Raw genomic sequence first — 15,528 nt, 5'->3', positions numbered from 1 at the left:
GAGCCAGGTCCCAGAGCTGGAGGGAGCTGCTGGGCTCCTTTCCCAGGCAGCAGGAGCAGGCAGGCTCACTCTCTGGGGCTTTTCTCTCAGCTCTGCCCTTCATCTCTCCCTGTCCCTTCCTTGGCAGAAGCGGCTCGGCTCTGTCCTTCCATGCTCCATCTAGCCTCCTAGCTACGGTACAGGAAGCTCGGGCCACAGCAGGACGCCAGGAACAGCTGTAAGTGACTGCATGAGGCCTTCCAGGCTCTTTCAGAACAAAGTCAAAAGGTTGCTTTAAATCACTGTTGCAGACGTGCTCCTGAGCCTCCTATCTTTGGGATTAGAAGGGAATGTTATTCTGTTTTAGATAAAAGCAAAGACTTATCTCTTTTCAAGGTTGACTTCTCCAAATGGGCCAACATGTAACCTTGAATTGTCCTGAAGCTGCTGGGTGCCTTGCAGCAGTCAGGAGAAGTATTCCAAATCACGATTTCTATGATTTTTTTTCCCCCTTTCCACCAAAACCAAAGCATTGTGAACAAAAGACGTCACATTCCACCAATGCTTTTGTGCAGAGAGGCAGGAATCAAGTCGTGCCTCTGAGCTTGCCCTGACTGGTTCAGGTTATCGGTGCTTGCACCTTGTTCAGGAAGAACTGGGCTGTTACCAGGTGCGTGTCCCAGCAGACTGCACCACACGTTTGCTGGCTGGCTTGTGTGTAGACCTTTTGGCCCACTAATGTTCTTAGGAGATGTCTGCTGTTGCTTACAGACACGTGCACTCCTGCTCTTCACATGCACCTTGTGCCCACTGACTGATTTACAGGCAATACGTGGCATTTTGAAGCTGGATTAGCAGAATTTTTTAAGAGTGGCAGGGCCCTGCTCCCTACCCTCATGTGCATGCTTGAGAGTCTGTTTCACCAACGTGTTCAGAGACCAGGCAGCCAGTAAGCAAGTTTTATATCCTAATGGCTTCTAAACTGCTGATGATTTAACGGGAAGGGAAAATGAGCTGGAAATGCTGACAATGCAGGTATGTATTTCAGGAAAGCACAGAAGAAAAGAGCCTTTTCAGTCCTTGAAAGGGATGATAACCATGATATAACAGAATATTGAAATTTTGAGGCATGAACCACATACATTTTCTGATCACTGGACAGCTATAACCACTTTAGTGGCTTTTTGTCACTGAACAGAGGTAACCATACTGTATTTAGCAACCTACATCTGATGAATATCATGAAGCTTAACTAATAAGTGTAATGTGCTTACCAGCTGGCAAGGGCTGTTGACAAGTGCTAGGTATTGTCACGCTTAATTGAGGGGTACCCAACATTATAGCCATAAACTGGGAGATGCTCAGATACTACTGAGGTGAGAACTGTGTGAAGCAGCTAGACAGACTGCTATCGCTTAAATGTTTCTGAAATGCACATTTAAGGGATTGTTTATGTCTGTAATAAGCTGTATTTTTCTTGTTTCATATTGATTAGAAGGGGTGAGCAGTTACTGACTGTGGTCTTACACAGCCCCCTTACTCTACATGTTTCCAAGGATGGACTCTGTGTATGAGAAATATTGTATTATTAAATGCTGCAATACTGAACAGGCTCTTCATCTGTCAATGTATATAAAAGGGTGCATGCCCTGAAGTGTGCACGTAGCCTGCAGATTGGCAGGCTGTGGGGAGATAATTTTGTGTGCTCAGCAGAAGAAGCAGCCTAGCCAAGGCAGCCATCATCTCACCTGGAGCTGCTGGGACACCCAACCTGGTTTGGAGCTCCTGTGTCTCTGTGCTGTGGTATAGTGTATAGGGCAGATAAACTCTAATCTAGACCCTGGGACTCATTCTTGTATCCCTGGCCGGATGGGGTGAGAAACAGCAGCTGACAGTGAATCTAGACAGGACTGAGGGCAGAAACTCGCCCCTGGGATGGTAATGGATGTATTGAGAAATCCTTCACCTTCATCTCCCAGGACTCTGGTTGATATGTTCGCTCTACCAAAGTTATACTGGTCTGGGTGCATTCATCCCTTTTCTCCCTAAGCCTGTGCAAGCACCTGAATATCACTGCTCTGGGGCTGAAGCAGCTCCCGTGGGCACCTGCAAAGCTCTGGGGCTTCAGGTGGCTCAGGGTGGCTGAAACCATTTCAAGGCTTGGTTTGTGAATTCTCCACAGTCCTGTGCCAGGGCCAGAGCTTTGATCAGTACTGCTTTTTTCTTCTTCTTATAGTCCAGGAGATGCATATGCCTAGTCGGGGCCCAGAATTCTGTAAATGTTCCATAGTTTCAGGCACAAGTCTGTTGCTTTCTCTGTCAGGTCTGCTGCCCGAGGCAGGGACATGGCTGTGACACTGTGTTACTAGCTTTTCTTTTCCTTTAGTAGACATAACCAAGGAACAGCAGCTTGTACAGTCTGCCTTTCTAAAGCAGGGAAAAAAAGTGTATGTGCATATGCGAAGTGGGGGAACACAGTCTATGGAAATTTCTTACCTATTTGAAAAAAAGGACTTTAGGAAATAGAGAGAAATATATATTTTAAATAGTTTCCTTTTGAATTTGTTGTTGTTTTCCATAGGAATTTTCATATAAAATTCAATTCAGTAATACTTCTTGGTAGGCAGAGAAAAAGTTTTTGGCTTTCTAAATAGATGACATGGAGAAAAACGCTGGGTTTTTATTTAACAACTTAGTTTTTAACATACTTTCATTGGTTAGAGTTCTAAATTAAATATTTAGAATTTCTGTCATTGTTTAAATATTTCATTTGGAAATTTCATCTGATAATGGATAACATCGACGGAAAAGAACATTTGCTACAGCATATGTTGTTGTTAAAAGCCAAACTCTGCTTGGACTGAAAAATATTGTCCTTGAAAGAATTGCACCCAGCTCTTCTTGCATTCCATGTGTGCATCCCAATCTCACGCTCCAGAAGAACAGGTCATAGAGCCAAACAAAGAAATGCAGGGGAAAATTGAACATTTTCCCAATGAGGATAAATTTAACTTATCTGAGGAGATGCAGTGTCATAGTACTAATAATGTTTCAGGATGATTGCTATATCTCTGAAAAGTATTTTTGTTCAGTACTTTCATGAAACTATAAGTGCAGAGTGCCAGCTGAACATGTGCCATCTGATGGCTTACATTTTAATAGACCAAATTCAAATGTGAGCTCGCTGGCATAAGCTTTTAGCACAAATCTGGGAGAAGGTGATGATCTAACAGGCACAGTCGGGAAGGCTGCAAACAAATACAAAAGCCATCACCAAATGTGCAGATGCATTTTGCTTTGCTAAAGTCCTGTTAGTGGATGTTCTGTAACATCATCAGTCCGACTTGCACTAAAAGGAAACAAAGACAGATTTGGGCACAGCCCCTCACCTCAGCAGTGTCCTTTCCACCTTGGTATGTAGGGAGCAGCCAGACCAGGGAATGGGGGAGATGAGAAGCCCTCAGAATTGAGCAGTCAGCATGCGTACATGGGATACAGGGGCCACAGATGTATAAGTATGAATGAGATAAATGACAGTTTGGATATGTACCTGCAGCTTTGTCAGAAAGAGAAAAGGGTATGGACAGGTAAGGGGATGGGAAGCTGAAGAGCTGCACCCCCCAGGGGTTTGTAAGTAGCCACAATTTCCCTCTTTGGGTCAAGTGAAAAAACTAACAGCCTAGCACACATCAGCCTCCCCAGTTTGCCTTCTTTCCCTTCTCTTCCTTGTCCTTGTTTTCAGTTGTTCTGCTAGCCCCAAATCACATCTTACCTTTTCTTTTTACCTTTATGCCTTTCATTGAGCAAACAACTTTGTGTTGAATAAGATGAGCACTGTCTGGCTAAGATGTCCTTTAAATAACTTCTTGCACGTTTGCTTAAATACTGTGAATAATACTTAACAGTCAAGAAAGTTCTTCCTTTTTCTTGCCTCCACTCACCTGTTTCATCAAGAGGTTGTTCCATTTAGGTATTTCATGGTGAATTTGTGAAGATTTATTGTGCAGCACCCCAACTAATTTAATAGTATATTGATCTGTGAATAACATTGCAGCTGGTACACGTTACCTTGATCTTGAAGTGTTTTGGCATCATTAAGCATGTTGGTGTTGATGTTCCTCCATGAGCAGATCTCTTGCAGGCTTCAGATGGGGTCCTACATGGGAGAGCCTGGTCTGCACAAATATTGGCTACCCCTGGCCAAGTTACTTACAGATGCAGCAGCAGAAAGTTGATGAACGAGGAGAACTGGCAATAAAGGAGAAAGTTTTAACCCAGAAATAAACTGTGAAGTGTGGCTGCACAATCAAATTGAGGAAGAAGTGGATAAGGGAGAAAACTTTGAAATCACTCTTTATATGGTGTTTTGATCCTTCTTTCAGATTTTAAAGGCTTTTTAGTTATATATACCTGCTTTAGATGCCTTTTTCTAGCTCTCTGCTGACAGTTATGATGTTTACAAAGAGAAAGCTTTATCCCCTTTGAACTTTAGAAAGTGCCTCCAGGTGGCTTGCACCCACACATGAAGGGTATTTAGAATATGAATCTAAGTTTGTTCCACTGGGCCAGCACTCAAAACAACCATCACTGTGCTCAAATAAATGTTCCAAGACTGGATTCCTGAGCTGTACTAATTCCTGATCTTGCTGCATTCACGTAAAAGACAGCAAATGGTTACTGCCTTCCATTTTCACAGGTGATGGGTTCTCATGCATGGAAGCAGCAGCTCCATCCTTCCTGCCCCAGCAAGGCGGGACCTTGGCCAGGGTAGGGAGTGAGTGGAAATAGTTTGCCAGTAGCAGGTGCCTCCGTCATCTCACTCATCCCAGGGTTCATGGCGATTTATGAATCGTGGCGGGTGGGAGCTTGCAGCAGGCATACGCTGTGTAGCAGTGGGCTCCGTGATCTGCAATGCTATTGCAGGCTCAGGGGGCTTTGTTTGTAAAGCAGCTTGCATATTTATGCTGTCTCTCCTACCATCAGAAACACAACGTGGAGGCTGTACAGGGAGCGGAAGGGCTTATTAACACCAGAGCACAGCTGGACATCTGGGTGGGCTTAGCATGGAAGAAGAGGTAAGGTCTGGATGTGAGTCAATGCTGCGGCATCTGAGGCCGAAGAGAGCGCAGGCACAGCTGCTGAAGGGAGCGGCAACGCCAGCAGCACCAGGCTGTGCCTCGAAAGATTTGTGGGAGCACTCCAAAAACCTGCCAGCTGCTGGCTTCTGGCACGACGCGTGTGTCACATTACTGGGACTGCCATACAAAGGCTAAAACTATAGTGCTTCGTTTGGCCTGCTTGAGGATATTTATTGTGTTACTATTTTGTCTGTTCTTTTTCCAGAAATCATGCCAGACTGCTATGATCTGTTTTTGAAGATGTTATTTAGCTCATCCACAATAATCCATCAGTGCTAAAGCCAGGTAAGCTATTGCAGAGGCAAAAACATGTTAAAAATTTTCTGAGATTTCTGAGCCCAGATTTCTTTAGCAAGAACAAAAAATGGAAAATCAAGAAAAAGAGCAAGGACACCTTTCAAGAAAACAGAAAACTAGAATCAGGTAGCATATGCTGTTTATTTTTCTGCTAGGTCTTGACACAGCATCCTTACCTCGAGCAAGGATGTGCAGATTTCGTGGGCTGTAGCTCAACTGCTACACCAAAGAAACAACACTCCCCCTTCAGCATTCTTCTGACTTCACACACAGCATGTGTTTTAAATTCGTGATTTTGCTTGCCTGAGTCCCCTCTTCCTTCTCTCCCCTTAGGTTACTACAAATAACTGCAACTTTACTGTTGTCTCAAAAATGCGAAACTGTGTCTACAATATATACATGTATGTTATCATTACAATGATCTTACTACACCAAAACATTATTAATTAGGTTGAAAACAATCCTTATGTTCTGTGAACATTTCCACTGTGTGACTCTCAACATTGATTCTATGTGAGCAGGTAAAACTAAAGTTTTAGTCTTAGTTCTACCTGTGAAATCCTGCCACAGTTGCTGAGGCATGTGGGATATAACAGAAGACAAGCGTTGGGCAATAGTTTTTATCTTTAATGAACTATCATGTCACACTTGTGAAAGTCTTATGATTCAGGATGGGCAGCCCTTCACAGCAAGAATGTCAGGAATGCTAAAAATAGAAGCCTGGGGAGCTTTTAGAATAGAAAGTTAAATGTAATATGGTGATGCTTCAACTGGGCTGGAGCAGAAATGCCACAAATGATAGGTTTTGACTGGAGACATGAAACTTTTAATCAAGTCAACTTATGTTACATTTCCTTTCAGAGAAGGTCTGGCACCTGTAAATTGTAGTCTGATTGCAGGAGATGCTAGAGAATGTGGCTAAGGCCACCACCTGAATGGAATAAACTGGGATTTAAATTTTATTTCAAACACATCAATCACATAACTTTTTCTCAAAACATTGAAGTTATATTAATCCCAGGCCTTCATATACATGATCACTTCTCTTTATGCATGGAAGAAAAAATTGACTTCATGCAAAATACTTCAAGTTCCTACTCATTTCACAGCAGAAGAGTGATGGGTGTCAGTGAGCGTAAGCTACGTATCTCAAGGCAGAAGTCACCTTCCTGATGTGATCCCTTCCTGAGGATGGAAGATCTCAGTACCAAGTGCAAGAATCTGGGGCCAGAAATGCCCTACAACCTCCTCAGGGCCAATCTCTCCTGGTGCAGAATGATTCTCTGACATCTACCCGTGAACTTTACCTGGTCCATTTTTTCATGGCACCAAGTGGTTAGTTTTCCCTCCCCTTCTTTAGTTTAGCATTCTCTGCTGTTTGTTCTTATGAAGATTCATCAACATGAGTAGGTCAGTTCTTTGTTCAGGTACCCAGCTCTCTATGAGGTTTCAGCTATTTCTAAAGGCGTACCGAGGCAGGTAACATAAGAAGTTGTTGCCTCTGATGCTCTCTTGGCATTGAGTATCTTCAGAAATACTATTTTTTCAGGATTCTGCATGTCCAAATCCCATATGCCCCAGTTCCAAGTTAGGCAAATTTTCTGCATTAACACTTCACAAAACAAACAGAAGTTAAAAGCAGGGAAATTGAAATTTCTGCACCGCATGTTAATCCGAGGGGAACATCATCACATTGTCATGGATTTTATATATGGGATTTAAAGCGTGGGGAGCAAGAGAACCAAATGTGTAAAGTTATTTGGGATATTAGGCAAAAATATTTCACAGAACAACTATCTGCAATGCTGTTACATTACCAGCCAAGGCTTATTACTTTTTGCATTTCTGTGATTATGCCATTTGCTATCTAGACAATGGTATCTTGTTAGCAGCAAGTGATGGGGAGAAGGATGATACAGAAGTAAAAGCTACCTCAATTGAAAAGAAGTGGCTCTTCATTGAAGCTGATTATGAATGTATGTGATTGTTTCTGTTTGGAATAGATATGCTGAACTGGCTTTTCATGTTCTGCTGCATTAGGTAAAAGATCTTGGAGCAAAATAAGTGTCAGGTATACCTGGGGCGAGCCATAGAGTAGTGCATATCCACTGACACAGTAATAATAGCCTTCCAACAAAGAAAATGCTGAACAACTTGTCCGACATCAACACTTCTCTGTTTTCCATAAGAGTATCAATAATCAGGATTCTTTGCAATGTGTTACTGATGCAGGGTGAGATTTTCTGAGGTGCTGAGCAACCAATTCTTCCCCCTCTTCCCACCTCCCCCTCAGCATCAGCAATTGCTCTTAGCACTTCACAATTCTGGAATTAAAACACTTGCTATTTTCTCAGGAAGAGGAAGGACATTATGCTCAAAACATATTTTTTTGGTGTGTTTTATTCCATAACACCTTTAGTGGTTGAAAATGGGTCGTGACAGGGACTTGGGGGCTGTGTTGCCCCTGTAGGGAGTAGTGGGTTCCCAGAGAAACTGTGAGAAATGGTGTTAAGTGGCAGCTGAGCTAATCACAGGGTTATCTCCTCACTTCATCTCCTTCCCAAAGTGTAAGTTTTCTTCTTTTTCAGAAGAAAAGCCATGCAAGAAGGGTGAGAAATCCCTTCTTGCTCCCACACAAGGGGATTTACTGGAGAAAGGTGCTATTAGAGTGAAGAAGGGACAGAGAAGCAAATTGTTCTGAGGTCCTATTTGTTTGAAGCTAACAGACAAACCAAGCCCAGTGCTGAAACGTTACCCATTTTCTGCTCATGGAATGCTGTCATTGCTTTAGGTCTCTCTTACTCACCAAAACACAGAATGAGGAGTGCCTGCAGCTGGCTTACTCACCCACTCTGGAGAGGAGAAAGGGGAAGAAGGCAGATCTGGGAATACAGAGCTGGGAACTACACAGGTCACATAGAAAAGCTTGGTACTGAGTGTGTGGATACTAATACCTTAAGTTGTGAAAAAGGAGAGGAGAGGAGAGGAGAGGAGAGGAGAGGAGAGGAGAGGAGAGGAGAGGAGAGGAGAGGAGAGGAGAGGAGAGGAGAGGAGAGGAGAGGAGAGGAGAAAGGAAAATGGTAAAATGATAGGTGTGTGTATTTATTTTATAACAAAATGGATCAGATCCTTTGGCCCATGGTAAAATCACAGATATTTCTGATACTTCCCTGTATTAAAATGGCATGTTTGAATACAGACAAGAACAAAGTGAGATTCTTGACTTGCTCCCCTTCCTGTGTTTTTATTGTAGACAAGCAGATGCAATCCATAATGCTCAATAAGATTTCCCCACATTTCCTTTTGGAAATGGTTTTAACTAAGATAAGGCACTAAAATTTAATCCTCCTAACAATGTGCAAATACTGAATCCTTGGCACAGACACAATCTTGCCATGAATTTATATAGGAGCTTTAATGGTTTTGTAAATTAATCAATAACGTGGTTAAATTATATTTGCTCAGCTAATTATTTTCCATGTCCTGTAAATTAGAACTTCAGTAGTCTTTAAGCAGTATCAGTCCTGCTGCTTGTCTCATATTTGTGTTTCTGTACTGGTATGTTATTAAAGTGCTTGTTTATTTGTTCTGATACAGACTCGTAGCTTTTTCTTTGCTGTCTGGGTGGCAGCCACAGGGCTGCAAAGCCATGTGATGGTATTTACATAGTTATATATTTAATATACCAAATTCATTTTTGCAGTGTCAAAATATTGTGCATTTATAACCTCCTCAAAATCCATCTTGTATCACCCTTGGGGGAACTGGATTTAACCACCTTCTTCCCCCAGGAAAACAGTGGGACTTTTCTGATGACTGAAAGGGACCTTAGCCTCATGGATTTGAAGGGCACAGCTTCAGGCGTGGATGTGATTTGATGGCATCCAGATAACTATTATTACCTGTTTATATGGCTCAGACTATTCAAGAGTCTCTCCCTGCTCACTTTTCCTGAAGTCCTGTACCCAGACGCCCATTGCTTATGGGTCAGTATGACAGGACTAGTTGGCAGCATGCGAAGCATCGTTGTGGTTCCACTTACACAAATCCAGAGCCTCTCATGCTGTAGGAGCAAACCCCAAAAGCAAACTTCTCTTTGGCTTCTCATCCAGGAAAATGCTTTTGGTGCTGCCATCAGACGAACTGCACTGTTCAGAGCAAGACATTCGGTGCCTTTGCAATAGGAGAGGCACAGAAAAAGCAGGCTTGATTTCAGAGATAGGAACGAAACCAAAAGGGCATAATGAAAAGTTGCCTGACTGCAAATCAGGGCTCAGGGGACCAGAAAGGAAAGGAGAGAATGCCTGCCTTTACCCTTCCAGTATGGCTTTATAAGCAGCAGACTGCTGCAGAGGTTGGAAAAGCAGGAGGTTATGAGATCCAAACTGAATATGGAAAGATTTGTAGAGTGCTTCTTACTTTTGCCTGCCTCCTAACCATACTTCTACACACTAACACAGAAACACGCTTAGGGAGTATAAAATATTATATGTAAGCGGGACTTTTATCGTTTCCCTATCTTCGATATGCCAACAAGCTGGCATATTTAGCACTGCACTGCTCTTTTTTTTTTTTTTTAATTTCAGCTTTTGAAGATATAAAATGGCAATGAAAGAAATAGAGGGAAGAAAGTTCAGATGAATAGCAGCCGAGTAGTATTTTAGTGTCTATCTAATTATATCCTAAATTGATCTATTACAGTATAAACTAATTAGTCCTTGTCAACATATGGAGTATACTATTTTATAACAAAATATCTTAGTTTATGCCTAATTTTTTTTTTTTTTTTCATGTTAGGACACATCTAGAGATCAAGCTGAATATTTCATGCATATATTCCTAGCTATATGAATTTGTAAAAAGAAACTGCTGTTACGTTTGATTTTTTTTCTAGATTTTTGACTGTAGTTTCTACTGCTTTGACTTTCACAAATTTCCACACCTGTCATTTTCCAAGATTGTCTACGGTTCACCCAAGAATTCTTGAACAAACTGTTTACCTGCTATTATCTCCATAATTATTATGATTAACTTATACTTTTATTTTTAATGATATTTTTCTAAAGTGTTTGTACATGGATAGCTGTAACAGGCTTCATGTGGATATCTCCAGAAGCTATCCGCACACACTCTGTAGAGCAATAGATATGTATGAAACTGTATATGTAGACAAGTATTAGCAGGGCTGAGGTCTCTCATTGTTCCTTTCTAACTCTTAAATGGTTCTTTGCAGCTCTGACTATTCTCCATGGAGCCATCCGTTTCAGGTTCAGAGCCACTTTATCCCTTTGATTTACTTTGTTCTGTGATCTTCTCACCGCAGCACTCCCCTCCAGGCTCCAGCACAAGAGCACTTTTGCAAGCAGAGGCCCTGTGGCAGGGTGGGCGGCTCTGCTTTCCTCCTGGCCTGCTGCCACCACTCCTGCAGGAACCTGAGCTGAGCAGGGCTCAGAGGCAGAAATTTCCTGTGCATGCAGCGTAACAGCCTCACTGACTGCACCGGTGCACACACGGTCTCCCTGCGCAGACCAGTCTTTTTTTTTTTAATAAGCAACTTCAATGCAAATGTACCTTCCTCAGACGGTGCATTTATTCTAAATGGCTCTTGCTGGTTTACTCACACCCTGTCCTGTCTCTTGCTTTGGGAAGCTGTTCCACTTGATCGTTCGGTCTGCCTCTTTGAGTCAGTGGTGGCAGGGGAATTATAAAGGCGACAAAGGCGCAGCCAAGTCCCAGGTAGCGCGTGCCAGATTTAAGCTGATTTAAGGTTGTGCAGCCTGACTCTGAAACTTTCTTCGCACAAGGGACAGCTACTTTTGGACAAAATTGATTTTTTTTTTTTTTTTTTTGTCATCAGCGTGCACCTGGCAGGGTGAACCTGTTGGGTGTTGCACACCTCTCAAAGGCAGCATGGTTAGTGGGGCTTTGCAGGTCGCGGGGCTGCTCATCGGAGGCATTGGCATGATCGGGACATTCGCAGTCACGGGTATGCCCCAGTGGAGGGTGTCTGCCTTCATCGAGCACAATATCATCGTGTTTGAGACCATCTGGGAAGGCCTGTGGATGCACTGCATCAGGCAAGCCAACATCAGGATGCAGTGCAAGGTCTACGACTCCGTGCTGGCCCTCTCTGCGGACCTGCAGGCATCCAGGGGGCTGATGTGTGCTGGGTCAGCGCTCTCCTCCCTGGCGTTCCTGGTTGCTGCTGTTGGGATGAAGTGCACGCGGTGCAGGCAGAGCAGCTGGCCGGCCAAGGGCTATATTCTCTTGACGGCTGGGCTCCTCTTCATCCTCTCGGGTGCCATCACGCTCATTCCAGTCTGCTGGGTTGCCAACACCATCATCAAGGACTTCTACAATCCCGCAGTCAACGTAGCACAGAAAAGGGAGCTCGGTGAGGCTCTCTACCTGGGCTGGGTGGCTGCCTTCTGCCTCTTGGCAGCCGGAGCCATATTCTGCTGCTTCTGCCGCTGCTGTGAGAAAACCAGGAGCTACGGCTACTCTGCACCACCCCACCACCCGCTGCACAGCCAGCATCTGCACAGGACCACCGAAAGCTCATACTCCAGGAGTCAGTATGTCTAGATGCCTCCTGCCTTTTCCTTTTGATTTTTATTTTTTAAGCATTCAATCTGCCTGGATGTACTTCAGCGTACACAGGAAAGGACAGCTAGAAAGCTGGTGTTGCCTCCTGTCCCGTGACTGCTGCTGCATTTTGAAGCTGCTGTTACCCCAATTGGGCTTTGCTGGGGCTAGTGCTGCAGCACGTACAGCTGTAATGACAGCAAGGTGACTGTTGAATGCTGTTTTAATAGTAACTTGGAATAGCTTTGGGGTTGTGTGGCTTTGCTGTTGTTTGCATTTTATGCAGAAACCAGAATTAAGGGGTTTACAGTTCCACTGTGATATGAAGTACTGGCCTACTGAAAATAAGAGGAGAGTTAAAGAGCTGGTTCAGTTTTTTTTTTTTTTTTTTTTTTTTTTTTTTTTTTTTTTTCTTCCCTGGGAAAGAGGGGATATCAGTGAATAAAGACAAGATAACAATGGTTTAAAAGGAAAGCATTCACAAGCAGATTGATTTACTGTAGGTTTAATGGAGTGTTGCATGAAGAATTTATTCATCAGAGGAAGGTAAGCTGAAATACATGAAAAATATCCCTTATTTCAGAGAATAAACATAGCTCTATATTCATCCAAAATATAATCTTTTTTGGTGAAAGTGACAATTTCTTTTGTAATCCATATAGGCCAAACTCATTCACATCCTTCTTTTTAGAAGCAGCAGTATTCCCTTGCAAACTCCTTGTGGCTCACCACATTTTGCAATATTGCATAGATCACAAACACTGTGTTGGCTGCCTGCCACAGGATACGGTGATGTATATATTTTTAAAAAAACATATTTGGGTCAGTCAGGCCCATATTTTTACTAAGACCCACTTGTACCAGCATGGTTTATAGGCATAAAGAACAGCATTTTCTCAGTTCACATTAGAACAAGGTCAACAATATTTTTAATAAGATCACGCAGCCGTGATAGAGAACAATGTAATGAAACTAAGTCTACTGAAAAATAAGCATAGTTCCACACAAACTAATTTAATAGATGACCAAAATTAATCAATAGTGGTAATATTTTTAATAGAATTTTGTAACCCCAAACCTGTGGAAATCAATGGAATTTTGCCTTTGACTTAACTGATTACATGATTCAATTTGTAGTGTTTAATGGAGATCAACATTTTTGCTCTAGAGTTTGATTGATGATTGAAATTATTTTATACAAAGTTTATGATGTGATCTGTATTTCCCTAGTAAATTCTTTAAGCTATTACTACTTGAAAATTTGGAATCGAATTCTTAAAATAACTTCATAAAATGCAATTCTGAACAAGCTAGAAAAAAGTGTGTGCTAAATCTGAAACTGTCTTTTCGTAGTGTTTATAAGATGCATATTAAGATGCACCTCTGTATGTGACTTTATTTTTCTTCCTTATTTTTAATCAAATTATTTCTACATATGTATATGTATAATGAGTGTGACCTTTCTGTAATATAGCAGTGTGTTTTCTTTTCACATATTTCCTTTACACATACTTTGTTTGTATGCTGTCATGAATGTTTATACCCAAGTCCAGTCCCCTCCCTCCCCCCTCCCCTTTTTTTTTTTCTTTTGAGACAAGAGTGGAGGAGCAATCCCGTTGTTAGCAGCATGTTGTGAATATCCTACATGGGACCCACATCTTGAACACCAGGGTCCACAGCAATGTCTGTAATAGTCACCTGCTAAAATCAGCCCTCTAAAGGGTAGATGAAAAATCTTACTCAGACTACTACATGCATGTACTGGGGCACTGTAGTTATCTCTGCTGTTAAAACACGGAGTGATTCATATAGTATTAATCTATGTGTTTGAGGAAAGCTTCAGTGGAGAGTGAGATAAAGACGACAACTCCGTAAAAGCCCTGTGCATATTGAACTCTGCTCCTACATCAGATAGCGGTATCTGTTCCTGGTAAAGCACACAATGAGGTAGTTGTACAAATGCAAAAGAAGATGCACGAAGACTGTAAGAAGACTTCCAAAAGTATCCCTGGAACAAAGAGGAGCACAGGTATCATGGACTGTGAGTAGGACTCTAAAAGATTTCACAAATCTCACCTAGAGATCCTATATATGCTACAAACAATTCACCTTATTACAATAAACATGTATCCCCTGGAAGCACCTCCTGTGCATATCCAGCCATTTTCTTTAAACTGTATCTTACCTGCATACTATATCTTCAAGTGCACTGAAATTAAGCTTTGCTTCTAAATGGAGCTGGCCTTGTGTGTTAAAGAGCTGATTTGTGTGTTAAATGAACCTTAAGTGGTCTGAGCAGAGGGTGCCATACAAGGCAGTATATCCAAGTTCAAATCAGCTGTCTTCAACAATAAACTTCCAAATATTGAATCCTGTAACTTGGAATTAATTTTCTTGCTTACAAACAAACAAAAATTTGGGGGGAAATAAGGAGCTTTTCCTCTGTAAGTGAAAGCAAGGGTCTCTTGCCTGTTCACCTTTGTCCTGCACGTAAGGTACTTGTATGCATTCCTGCAATATGAAAGGGATGTGGAGCCTTGCCAGGTTCACTGGGCACTTTGTAAATGACTGCACAACTTGCAGGTCAGAGGAGAGTAATGCTCCATTTAACTCAGGTGAGTGAAGGTTCAAGATTTCAATCACTGCTCAGTGATTCAGCAGCTAGGCTTTCATTTATAATGAGCCTCTTCTGAAATTCTCCTCCAGCTGCTGCTGATGCTGTTGTGGAGGTCTAGAAGATAGAGCTGCTACCTGCATTTCTAGGCACTACTTTCATTGGACCTAGGCAGTGAGGTGGTGAACACACAGGTGGCAGCAGAGCTGTCCTTTCAGGAGCTGTTTGTGCAGGCAAAGTAGCAGTGCCATAACACAGCCTGAGCATGGCTGAGCTCTTGTCTTGAATGGCCTGTGAAATAGTGAAATACAGGAATGGCCTTATTGTTCTAGCCTAGAAATATACAGACATCTGCTACTGGCATCATCAGAGACAGGTGCCTACACAGCAGCAGAAGACAATGATGCCAACAAAGCCAACAGCTTCAGGGTTACTGTCCCCACTTCCAGCCTCCAGTACTCACGGTATCTTTGGGATTTGAGACCTTCACCAAGGATCATAGTTGGACCCCACACAGCAGGTACAGTGGGCTTTCTGAGCATGAGGCATGATGCACAGCTTCCCCTTCCTGCTGACCTGTAGAAAGGGCAATGTAGGTAACTCCAGCCCTGTGAAGGTGCCAGCCAGTTCCTACAGTCCTGACAGTGGCATGTTCCCCACTGCCACAATCTTGCATTGCAGAGCAGAGTTGAGAACCTGAACTGAGCCCCTCAGCCAGTTCCCCCTATCTTTTGCAGTCTGGATGCTTATAGCCCTTGGGCTCTTCCTGCTTCTCCACCATGAGGCAGTCCCCAGGCAGCAAAGCAAGCTGACCCTATTGCTCACCATGCTGCCTCCCCACTCATTCCACTGCCCCATGGAGCTGGTGGCCACAACATTTCCCTTTTAAGCCTTATCAAGGAACTGACACCTAAG

General features: G+C 42.8%; 1 protein-coding gene across 1 annotated transcript; it reads left to right on the top strand.

The window, feature by feature from the left end:
• Positions 1–11,324: 11,324 nt before the first annotated feature.
• LOC311210122 (claudin-8-like) lies at positions 11,325–11,999 on the top strand (the record flags this gene model as incomplete). The annotated part of the gene is made up of 1 exon (XM_084287911.1): positions 11,325–11,999. One exon carries the CDS (start codon positions 11,325–11,327, stop codon positions 11,997–11,999), a length of 675 nt encoding a protein of 224 aa, XP_084144037.1.
• Positions 12,000–15,528: the final 3,529 nt, after the last annotated feature.

The sequence above is a fragment of the Netta rufina genome, assembly GCF_964035555.1.
Source record: "Netta rufina genome assembly, chromosome: 1".
NCBI lineage: Eukaryota > Metazoa > Chordata > Aves > Anseriformes > Anatidae > Netta > Netta rufina.
Note: the sequence above shows the minus strand (reverse complement) of the source record. Positions and strands in the feature narration are given on the sequence as shown.